The 12,558-nt window shown below is 41.2% G+C and overlaps 1 protein-coding gene across 1 annotated transcript in view; it reads right to left on the bottom strand.

Moving 5' to 3' along the window:
• Nucleotides 1-644: 644 nt before the first annotated feature.
• Nucleotides 645-12,558, bottom strand: part of DEGS1 (delta 4-desaturase, sphingolipid 1) — a 28,773-nt gene continuing 16,859 nt past the window's right edge. The window contains exons 2-3 of the mRNA XM_033936726.1: nucleotides 4,428-5,170; nucleotides 645-2,547 (exon numbers count right to left, since the gene is read on the bottom strand). Coding sequence (XP_033792617.1) covers nucleotides 2,401-2,547; nucleotides 4,428-5,170 — 890 coding nt within the window. The 3' untranslated portion in view covers nucleotides 645-2,400. The remainder of the gene's footprint in view (nucleotides 2,548-4,427; nucleotides 5,171-12,558) is intronic.

The following is a 12,558-nucleotide window of genomic DNA, read 5'->3' as shown; positions in this document are numbered from 1 at the left end:
ATGCATTTATGAAAATTTTCACTGTTTTTCAGATTCATATGGTGTACATGTCTGCTGGTAAAGTTGTACCATCAGCTGAATTATAGATCCAAATTGTGCCAAAAATTTTCATTTGTGAATTTTTTTGCCTACTTTGCTGACCTGTAGAAATGGAAGCACGTTCACAAAAGATTTCAAACTTGGCACAGAAACTTGCCCCAAGGTGTTATACCAAACTCCTAGGTAGTTTCCTTCTGCCGCAGTGCTTAAGCAAAGTTGCCATTTTAGGTCACACGAGGCATGGGAGTGATCGATTGCTTTTTTTCAACCACCCCTAGCTCCTGACCAAATTGAGATAGATCCAAAAATTTTTTGCAGTTTCATTTGAGACCCTAGACAACACCCCTGTAAAATTTGGTTATATTTCAAGGGGGGGTGGGGGGGGCATTTTTCAGTATTGGTCCACTTGACATGGAATGACCCTTTAATGGAATGTCATCTCACAGAATTAATTTTTCACAGAAAAATAAGAGGAAAAGGAAAAACAGACAATATAGTATGTAAAGATATCCCTTAATGAAGCCATAGCTTTTTATCATCAATACTAACATCAGTTTTTGCAACATAAAGCTAAAGCATATTAAAAAACCCAAACACACAACAGCTTTAGTCATCTTACTTTATTTAATTGTATTTATTTTTTACATATAAGCATTATATACAAGTAAAAAGATTGGACTGCAAAAATGCCCCCCAAAAGTGTCTTTCAATTATATGGGGATAACATACATCTTATCAAATCCACATCGGTGAACTCAGGTTGCCACTTTGGAAAAACATATCTGCTCGTCTTAATAAAATAACTTTTCCTCTAGACCAGATGACTATGTAATCTGCACAAAACTGGAATTAACTTTGTTCATTTCTAACAAGGTACATTCTGCAGAAGGAACAGGTAGAGATTCTAAGCAGTACACACCATTATGGTCAAATTCTTCACTGCTTCTAAAAATGCACAGGTTATATTGCCCTAAGAGCCAATTAGTTTTCCTTAGCAAATCTAAATCTACTATGATGGGAAGAATTGTAGACTGCATGGCTTTGCTTTGGCTCATTCCTATTAAGCCTAGGGGGGCAAAAAGTTCTTATGTAAAAACCCTGGATGTCAGGTTGTCTGGGCATTGATAATTTGGGGCTTAGTGCTCCCTGGAAAAGATACTGATGGGCCTTAAGTCAGGCAGCAGGAGTTACAACAGAGCTAGGGAGAGAAAGTCGTTGCCAGCTACTGAGCTACATTTCGGACAAATTGAAAATGCAGGGAAGGAAAAGAGAGTGTTGGAAACTGAGCAGCAAAGAAAACTGTCAAAGTTTTCTTCATCTCAAAAGAAAAATTTCAGCTCGTGCCCGAGATTTTCTAAATTTAGTCTTACCCTCTCAACCACAGCCTTAAGCGAGTCAATAAAATAACTGCCGAGCCCAAAAGACAAAATAAAAAAATGCTTTTTAAATCACATTAAAAAAATAAAGGCCCCCTTTTACTAAGATGCACTAGCCGCTTTAGCGCGTGCTAAAACAGCTACCGCACCTTAGTAAAAGGACCCCCAAAATGAAGCATTAGAGCTATTCCAAACAGTCCACGTTGGTTACAAAAGAATGCTGAAGGCACTACAGTCATTAATATGAGTTAGTGCAACAAGAAATACACATGACAAACAGAAATAAAAATGTACTTAATTCCAAGAAGAAATTTCCATCAATCACAATGATTCAATAGGTTAGATAGAGGAGCTCTAGTAGTTACTTGTTCTTAGCCATGCAAGAGACTGGGAAACGCCAATTTGGCCACAAATGCGCCCAATTTGCAACTAAATTCAATTATACTATGCATGAAACTACAATCTACTAATCCGAGGTTTCTTAGCTTTCTGGTTGTTATTAATATCAACTCATATTGTAACAGTTCAGTTTGCAGTTTTCCACTAATAGGTAAATTTTACCTTGAAAAACCAACTAGCCCTCTTAAACACAGTGTGATTACAAAATATGCACAAAAGGTCACTTCCTCAATTTCTGTAAAGTGCTAAAAAAAAACGACCAGCCAGAAAAACATGCTTTGCCTTGAATGTACTGCTTTTGTGAGTCTTCATAATGTGCACTTCTTAGGAATAGTGGGCTAGTGCTAACATCTAAAAGGAGGAGGTTAATAGGCATTGGGCATATCAAATACATTGCAAGTTGTAAACTACTACAGGCAGGCATAGCTAAATGAGCTCTTCAAAATCACTTCTCAAAATGTTGCATGGGCTTCTGCTGTTTAATAAAATGTATAAACTGTAATGAATACACAAAAACACTTCTGCACATTGAACGCTAAAGGTCTCATAGTTATTTAGGATATGGAGAGCTGGAAATGGATGAAGTTTAATCCTGTTTCACATCACTCGTCAGTGTTCTTTTCATGCGCGAATATGGACTAACTGTATCATTCATCACAAAATCATAGAGCACCTTAATCCAGGATGTGTACTGTGGCAGGCTTTCATAGTATTCTGCTGCTATTTTCCTTACCTAAAAGGATGATAGAAAGCGAAGTTCAAATATAACAGCAAGAAATGTAATTAAGCACTTTAGTGAGCAACTAGGTACACAACTGCAAGCTAATGTTCTTATCACCACCTGAAAAATGAAAGCAAGCATAATCTATTCCAGTGTTTTTCAACCGCTGTTCCGCGGCACACTAGTGTGCCGCGAGATGTTGCCTGGTGTGCCGCAGGGCCGCCGGGCCCGGAGCTGACAGGGGGCCCGAGGCAGGGGCGCCAGTAGCTCGCCAAGGCAAAGTGAGTCTATCACCCAGGACTCACTTTGTCTTGGAGATCTAATCTATCGAGCAGATAAGTCTTCTTCTCCCTGACGTCAATTCTGCAGTCGGAGAGGAAGTTCGGGCCAGCCAATCACTGCCTGGCTGGGCGGAACTTCCTCTCCGATTGCAGAATTGACGTCAGGGAGAGCATGCGTCGGCGTCAGCTTTGGGGCCTGTTATTCATTGGTGGGTCCTGTTCCCCGATGGCAGCGGCAGTGGCAGTGGCTTGGGGAATGGCAGGGAGAAAGAAAGAAAGGGGGCAGGCAGGGAAACAGAAGGAAAGAAGAAAAAAAAGAAAGAAAGGTCAGGGAGAGAGGAAGAAAAAGTTGGGGGAGGGAATGAGGTGTGGAGGAGAGAAAGCATACAGGCTGATAGAAGGGAAGAAAGATTGGATGCACAGTCAGAAGAAGAAAGTGCAACCAGAAATCACCAGACAAGGTAGGAAAAATGATTTTATTTTAAATTTAGCAAAGTGGAGGCAGTATTACCACAGTTTTCAAAGGAATTTGCCCAAATAACTTAATAGTTAACTGGGTAAATTCCCAGAGATGAAAACTTCCCTTCACTTACTATGCACAGTTCTGAATTTATATCAGCTGTCTATATTTTACAATATGGTCACCTTTAACTAAACCGCAATAGTGGTTTTTAGCGCAGGGAGCCTATGAGCGTCAAGAGCAGCGCTGGACATTCAGCGCAGCTCCCTGCGCTAAAAACTGCTATTGTGGTTTAATAAAAAGGATGGAGGGTATATTTGTCTATGTTTGTATGCTATAAAAACCAAATACAGAGAGAGACTGAGAGCTGTTGACGAAGAGCTACGTGTGTGTCTTTCTTCGATTCCAGCCAGAATATCAGCTTTGTGTTCAGCCAAACAGGCCCAGGTTTCGCACTGAATAAAGTATTTTATAATTTTTATTTTGTAATAAAGTAATTATAAAATACTTTCTTTGTGTTTATTTGATTCCTATTCAAGAGAATTACTTTATATATAGTCAATATAGGCAGAGAGTTAAATTTTTTTAACATTTTCTAATGGTGGTGTGCCTCGTGATTTTTTTCATGAAACAAGTGTGCCTTTGCCCAAAAAAGGTTGAAAAACACTGATCTATTCAATACTCTAATTAGATCATCCGCTATAATAAAACCCTTAGCGCACATGCGCACTTGAAACTCTGTGCGTCCGTGCTTTGTGCCTCCGCATGACACCGCTGAGCAGAAGGATGGATAAATAGGAATGGAGCTGGGACTGAAAGGGTGATAAATGCAGTGGAGGATCGATGAGGGCCAAAAAGGTACAGAGGACTAAGGAAATGGTGAAAGGTGAGGTGGTGAGACTAGGATCAGTGGGAGGCAGGGTCCGGCATGGTAGAGGCGGGGCATGGGTGGGGTCAAGGTATAGGTGGGGCTATTCTAGCACCCGTTACTGTAACGAACGCAACGGGCTTAAACACTAGTACAGTATACAATGTACATTTCTTAAAAAGAAAAAAAAAAAAAAAAAAGTTGTGTACAGTAGCTTATCAGTTCTTCGAAACTGCATCAGATTACATAGTTGAATGTCAAAGCAGCTGAAAAATGTACTTACCAAAGGAAGACTCTTTCCAGGAACACTGGGGAAGTCATGATGTTCATTATGGTAGCCAACATTAAAAGTAAGATAGTTAAGTGGTCCATAATAGGAATAGGTTTCATATCCTTTAAGGAACATGTAATGTTCAGCTATAAAATGTCCCGAGATTGGATGCAACCCCAGTCCAAGCATTGACCCTGCCAACATGTAAAAAATAGATTTGATTCCCCAAAAATAATAAATCACAGCATCAAAAGATAACTGAACCACAATGTTGATGATTTCCAGTTTAGAAATAGGCTTGGGGTTCATGAACAAAGGCCTAATGGCATAGAATAATGGTTGAGAAATTATCCAGATGAATTTTCGGAAACGGGTACAGAAAAACCAACCCTCAAAATCAGAAGGAATATCCATATCAATGCCGTCCCCTCCTAAGTAACGGTGATGATCCATATGGTACCTCTTGAAAGAAACCGAGTAAGGCAGTCCAATAGGAAGATTAGCAAACATGCCAAAGAACCGGTTCCACATGGTTTTGTTGTTACCAAAGGCAGCGTTATGAGAAATCTCATGAATCGCCAAGGTCATTGAGTGACTGATGCAGGAACCTAACGCATAGGTCCAGAATATGACCCATTTCCAATCCATGTCCTTCACAAGATAAAAGGCGGTGAGCTGTATGAAAACCATCAAAGTAGCAATCCAAATCAAGTTGTGGTCTGGTTTCATCAAGGCTTTAATCTCTGGATATTTAGCTGCAAGAGAAAACAAAAGGATTATAGAAGGCAAAAGAACCCCAAAACAAATAAACAAACCACCAATTTAACAAAATTGGTCAATTCAGTATTTTTTCATTCATATACAGACCTAGCGAACATCTTTTCTGTCCGCTCAAAGCCAAGCCAGGGCAAATCTCATCTACACCCTCAAAATTTAGGCCACAGAAAGTGATGTGTGGTAGCACTGAAAAGGGACAAAAATCTAGAAACTATACTGCCCTTGCAGTATACAAACACGGGAGCAGTCAAACTATAGAAGCAAATGAAACAGTAGCAAAATTTTAAATAAATGCAGTTACATGGGAAAAGAATACAGAGCATGCATAGTTCATGGAGTTCTTTCCAATCCCTTTTGCATTCATGGGCACGCACAAACAAGTATGACTGGAAGGAGATATGGATTTAGCTCAGGCTCATATCTTCTCAGTAATTCAAGGTGAGTTACAATCATGTGCTGTAATACTGGAAGGGAAGTTCTGAAAGAAGCAATTTTCTAAATGTTTCAATATTTTAGGGTTTCTATGAAAGGAGGCTTTCAGAAGTGCATGTATACATTTGGGGGAACAATTTCTCTAGAACACCCAGTCCAATCTCTTTCCTAGCTTTTCTACTTCCTTATGATAGTGCGCCACCTGAAACCTGAGAATCTTCCTGAAAGCTGGATGGATAGGAATGCGAGTGTAGGCTTCTATGAGGTCCAGAGAGCATAGCCAATTGTTGCGATCCAAAAGAGGATACAAAGTCGCTAGGGACATCATCCGAAACTTCCTTGACTAGAAATTTGTTGAGGCCTCTGAGATCCAAGATCAGTCAATGACCTACCATCTTCTTTGGGACAAGAAAATAGCGGGAATAAAATCCTCGGTTCTTCTGTGCTGAGGGTATATTCTCAATGGCATTGAGAAGGAGAAAAGAATCTATTTCCTGAAGAAGAAGAGATGTCTGATAAGGGTTTGAAAAAGACTCTCTTGGAGATGATCTGGCGGAACAGTGAAGAAATGAAGAGAGTACCTCTCTTGAATGACCCTTAGAACCCAGAAGTCTATGGTCATCAACTCCCATCACTGAAAATAAGAGTTGAAAACGACCTCCGAATGGCTGTGGGAGGGATTGAGACAAAGGAACAGTGGCTATGCTCTCTAGAAGCCCATCAAAAAGACTAAGGAAGCTGCTGGTTGAGCTTATGGGGTACATTATGCTGTTTCTTCTGCTGCGGTCTGACAGGAGCAGAAGGTTTAGTTGAAAAATGCCTCCGATAAGAACAGGAAGGTTTTGACGCGCAGGCCGCTGTGAACAGGAGCGGCGGCAGGACCATGAGGCGGGAGTGAGCTGTTCGGCTTCCCCTATCTGGGGAAACCGCCGTGCCGAGGAGAGCCGGGAGTGAGTTTTTCGACTTCCCCTATTTGGGGAAACCGCCGTGCCGAACTCAGCTGCGCGTCGGGAGTGAGATGTTCTACTTCCCCTATCTGGGGAAACCGCCGTGCCGAACTCAGCTGCGCGTGGGCCGTAGTAAGCGCGGGGCATGCTGCACTCTTGGCGGCCACGGACATACGGATTATGGAAGCACGCCAATAAGAATGCGCATGCGCCGCCTACGGTTTTATTATATAGATAATGTCATTTGAAAGCTGCTTGATGTTAATACAACTTAAATTTAATTTTTTATAGTGTGTGTGGGGGGGGGGGACACAACACCTACGTCAACAGTAAAGTTAGAAGAACAGGGTCATTAAATCCAGTGGCGTACCTAGTATATATGCAAAGCAAACAAAAAACGAAGAAAAACCAACAAAGTCTGCAGTGTAGAATACAGAGGCAAAACAAGGGAAACTGCAGACACATGTACAATGATGTAGGCCAGTGTTCAACCTTTTTACACCTATGGACCGGCAGAAATAAAATAATTATTTTGTGGACCGGCAAACTACCAAGACTGAAATTTTTTTTAAAAACCATCGCCGCAAGCTCGGTCCCACAAACCATCTGATCCCATCCGCACAAGCCTCAAATAGTTATGATTTTATATTGAACATATTTTATTAAAGTATAAAAAGAAACAGTATTCTATACAATTGTCATTTTATAAATACAAATAATAGAGGGCAAAGATCAACAAAACCCCTGTCTCCCCTCCCCTTCACATATATCCCCTCTACTATCAAGAAAACTGAATAAGCCAAATTATTACAGAATGCTACACAAATATCATGTAACAGAATACCACAGTCACACATGACAGAAATGGTGTTAGGGGAGTGGAACTAGGGCAACTGCCCCCTGGTCAGAGAGAGCCCTAAGCCAGCTGGAAGCTAAAGAAGCACTGCCTGGGCTTTGCACTCCCCAGTTATGTCTAGCAAGATACATATTTCAAATCTGATATATTTGAATCACAAGATAGAAATAAAATTATTTTTTTCTACCTTTTGTCGTGTCTGGTTTCTGCTTTCATTGCCTTTTCACTCTCTCCCATCTAGCATCTGCCCTAAGAACATAAGAATTGCCACTGCTGGGTCAGACCATCATGCCCAGCAGTCTGTTCACGCGGCGGCCCACTGGTCTAAGACCAGCACCCTAACTGAGACTAGCCCTACCACCACACGTTCTTGTTCATCAGGAACTTGTCTAACTTTATCTTGAATCCTTGGAGGGTGTTTTCCCCTATAACAGCCTCTGGAAGAGCGTTCCAGCTTTCTTCCACTCTCTTGGTGAAGAAGAACTTCCTTATGTTTGTACGGAATCTATCCCCTTTCAACTTTAGAGAGTGCCCTCTCGTTTTCCCTACCTTTGAGAGGGTGAATAGTGTTTTTTTCTACTAAGTCTATTCCCTTCAGTATCTTGAATGTTTTGATCATGTCCCCTCTTAATCTCCTCTGTTCGAGGGACAAGGGGCCCAGTTTCTCTAATCTTTCGCTGTACGGCAGCTCCTCCAACCCCTTAACCATCTTAGTCGCTCTTCTCTGGACCCTTTCGAGTAGTACCGTGTCCTTCTTCATGTACGGTGACCAGTGCTGGACGCAGTACTCCAGGTGAGGGCATACCATGGCCCGGTACAGCGGCATGATAACCTTCTCTGTCTCTTCAGTCCAGCATCTGCCCCTTCCACCCTTCCATTCACTGTCTATCTTTCCCTGCCATCTCTCCTCCTGCCCCCCCCCAATTTGGTCTGGCATCCATCATCTTCCTTCTGTTCCCCTTATGGTCTGGCATCTCTGTCCTTCCCTCCCCCCTGTGGTTTTTAGCATCTCTCTTCTCATTTTCTCCACTCAGATCTGATATCGTTCTCTGCTCTCTCTTCCCTTTTCTTCTCTGGTCTTCCTTCTCTATTTTCTGCCTCCATCTAAATTAAATTCTTTCTTACTATTTAGTCCCGTTTCCCTCTTCACTGTGTCTACCCACAGCTTGTCACCCCTTTCCCTCACCCCTCCATTATCTTACTATTTTCTTCCCCCTTTATTTATGTCCTCCTTCCATCCAGTATGTGTTCTTTCCCCTCTTCCATTCAGCATCTGCTTTCCCCTCTCAACTGACATCCATCTGCCTTCTGCTCTCTCTCCCTTCTTCTCACTTCCATCATCTGTCCCCTTCTTTCTCTCATGTCCTCCATTCCATCAATCTGCCCCTTCTCTCTTTCCCCCCCCCCCAACTTCCATCATCTGTCCCCCTTCCCCTCACCTTTGCGGGACACTTTCTTTCCCCTGAGGGTGGCTCATGTCAGAGGGGAAGCTTTGGCCGAGCAGAACCGCTTGCAATGAACAGTGGAACTTACTTGATGTTATGCTGGGGCCCATTGCCGTTTGAAGGGGGAAAAAAAAAAAAAAAGGGACCTGCAAAGGTGAGAGGAAGGGAAACCTCCAGGACTGGCACCAGTCCGCGGACCTGCGGTTGAAGAACTGTGATGTAGGCTAAATTTGTTATATCACATAGGTGCGATTTAAAACATTTTAAGACAAACCAGAGGACCCGACACGATCCGTGTTTCGGTAACACGCCTTCATCAGGGGTCCCAAGTTGAAAAGAGATCAAATGAAACCACAATCAAACAATTGCCTGTACAGCATAGAAACAAGTCTGTTTGTAAGCCGCGGCATTCTTTTCCTTTGCGAAGTGGCTTACAAACAGACTGGTTTCTTCACTGTATAGGCTATTGTTTGATTGCGGTTTCATTTGATCTCTTTTCTACTTGTGACCCCTGATGAAGACATGTTACTGAAACATGGACCGTGTCGGGTCCTCTGGTTTGTCTTAAGATGTTGTTTTAAACTGCACCTATGTGATAGAATAAATTTAGCCTACATCATTCATTGTATGTGTACCTAGTATATATGACAGCCAGTGCTGATCATTTTTTAACAACCCCCTCCTCTATATATTAAAAAAAAAAAAAAAAAAATAGATATTTTTAGTAATAATCCATGAGTCACACAATAAGGGTGACTCATGGATTCACCCTAGGAAAAGGCAGCATCTTAAACACTGCAGTGAGCACTAGAACACCAACACACGCATTGTAAAACTAAACAAGCCAGATCCTATACAGTCAATTGATCCTGTACAGTTGATGCTAACAGAAAGCCAGGTCCTTTTCATACACATAGAACACAGATACAGCCTCGCCCAATATGGAATAATCACAAACTAAAAATACAAATATGTAGACAAAAGTTAAACTGAACCAAGAAACCAGACTCTGCATACAATGCAACACCACAGAAACAGTGACATGTACCCTAATACTATGCAAAATATAAAGACAGTAGATGTAGCAATTTTTTCAAATTTACATAACAATCACGACTTTACAAATTAACAAATAGAAATAAAACAAATGAGAAATAACAAAATACCATTTTATTGGACTAATCCATTTTTTATTGGACTAATCCATTTTTCAATCATTATCTTTGGGACAGTGCTGTGAACAAGTCTGCCCTGTGAACTTCTAAAAGCTAAGTTACTCAACATTTCATATTCTGCTCTTTTCACTGTTTTTCAGCATTATATCTGCTTAATTTCTCTTCTCCTCCTCCCTGTTTCTTACTAAAAATTAAAAAAAATAATAATAATAAACCCTTCTCTTTCCTTTGTTAAATCTTATTTCCTCTTTCCCTTCATAGGAATAAGGATAAGACTTATAGTCCCACCAACCCCAGGGACCACTTTTCATATATAGAGACCCAAATAATTAGGACTATTCAAATCAAGTCACTTCACTACCAATCAAGATGACCTTTATTTTATGCAATCATTGTGGTGCTTTAATTCCAAGACATACTATTTGGAGGCTTAAGGCTTGTCCCATCTGTGTTCAACTTGCTAGTATTAAGAAGGAGCTCTGCAAACTTAAACAGGAATTGAATACAATTAAAGCAGCTTCCATCACACCATAAAATCATACCAACTTACCACCTCTACCTCAAAGAATAAAACAGCCCATGAATAAATGGGTCACAGTAGGCTCAGGAAGACTGCGACATGTAACACAGAAACATCCACTTTCACTAATTCACTTTCACCTCTACAAAATTCCTTCACTCCACTAGTGCACTGCGATACTCAAGAAAACAGAAGGGAGGTGGGACTGGAACCAATGAAAGTAACTCAAGAGAACAAGCGCACCCTAAGCACAAATAAAAAAGCCAAAAACAGGAAACTATTACTGTTGGGGGATTCCATCATCAGAGGCATTAACCTTGGAATACAAGGCGAGGAGACCAAAATAGTGAAATGTCTTCCAGGATCCTCAGCTACCAAGAATTCCAGGCAAATACAGACTATAATTAAGGAAGAAACTAAGGATTTTAACACTGATGTTGTTATCCATCTGGGAACAAATGACCTGGCCATTAACTCCACACTTGCAGCACAGAAAGCTTTCGGGAGCTTGGTGAGGGTTTGAAACCTTTTGTAAAGACTTTAGCTTTTTCTGAAATACTGCCTGCATATGGAAAGGGAGAGCAAAGAGTGAAAAACACAGAGGACTTTAATAGATGGCTCAAAGCCTGGTGTCATCAAGAAGGTTTCAGGTACATAGGAGGATGGGGAAATACATGGAAGGACAAGAAGCTATATTGCACTGATGGGCTACATATTACTACAGCAGGAAAAAGAAACCTTGCAGAGAAATTTAGACAATTATGTTTCTAGGCATTTAAACTAGAAGGTGAGGGTGGTGTATGTAATGAAGGACAATTATAGAGACCACCCCCGGCAAAAGAAAAGATGTGATAGTAGTAAGGATTGCAACATAAACAATATCAGCAACTTATTTTTTAGTACTGCAACGGAAAGTGAAGCGAAACAAAAATCCATACGAAAAAGGAGATTACCGTTGAAAAATAGCTGGAAAGCGATGACCACAAATGCTCGCAGTCTAAGCAACAAAGTTCATGATCTGCAAGCCCTGATGTTAGAGGCAGATCTAGATATTGTCGCTATCACAGAGACATGGTTCAGTGAATCACATGGATGGGATGCAAACATACAGGGATATACTCTTTTTAGGAAGGACAGATGGTCAAAAAGGTGGAGGAGTAGCTCTCTATGTAAAGATCAATATCCAAGCGACTGAAATGCAAGGGACCTGGGGAGAGGAAGAAGCGATATGGATCGCTCTGAAAAGAGAAGATGGAACTTCTATCTACGTGGGTGTAGTCTACAGACCTCCGACTCAATCGCAGCAAATTGATAAGGATCTGATTGTGGATATTCAAAAGTTTGGAAGGAAAGAGGAGGTTCTGCTGTTGGGAGATTTCAACCTGCCGGATGCGGACTGGAATGTTCCGTCTGCGGAATCGGAAAGAAGTAGGGAGATTGTGGATTCCTTTCAAGAGGCTCTGCACAGACAAATGGTGACGGAACCCACAAGGGAAAACGCGATATTGGATCTGGTCCTCACAAATGGAGAGAGTATCTCTAATGTTCGAGTTGGTGCTCATCTGGGAAGGTTACTTAAAGTCCTAGATTTCAAATGTACAGACTTTAATGCAATGGGAGAGTACCTGAAGAAAGAGCTGTTAGGATGGGAGGACATAAGAGAAGTGGAAAGACAGTGGTCTAAGCTGAAAGGAGCGATAAAAATGGCTATGGACCTTTATGTGAAGAAAATCAATAAAAACAAGAGAAAAAGGAAGCCAATATGGTTCTCCAAACTAGTGGCGGAGAAAATAAAGGCAAAAGAGTTGGCGTTCGTGAAATATTAAAAAAACCAAGAAAAGGAGTGCAGAAAGGACTACAGGGTGAAACTGAAAGAAGCCAAGAGAGAGAGAGATGTCTGGCGAAAGCACAGGCGGAAGAACAAATGGCTAAAAATGTAAAAAAAGAAGACAAAAATTTTTTCAGATATATTAGTGAAAGGAAGAAGATGA

Source organism: Geotrypetes seraphini, chromosome 3 (genome assembly GCF_902459505.1).
Source record: "Geotrypetes seraphini chromosome 3, aGeoSer1.1, whole genome shotgun sequence".
Lineage (NCBI taxonomy): Eukaryota > Metazoa > Chordata > Amphibia > Gymnophiona > Dermophiidae > Geotrypetes > Geotrypetes seraphini.
Note: the sequence above shows the minus strand (reverse complement) of the source record. Positions and strands in the feature narration are given on the sequence as shown.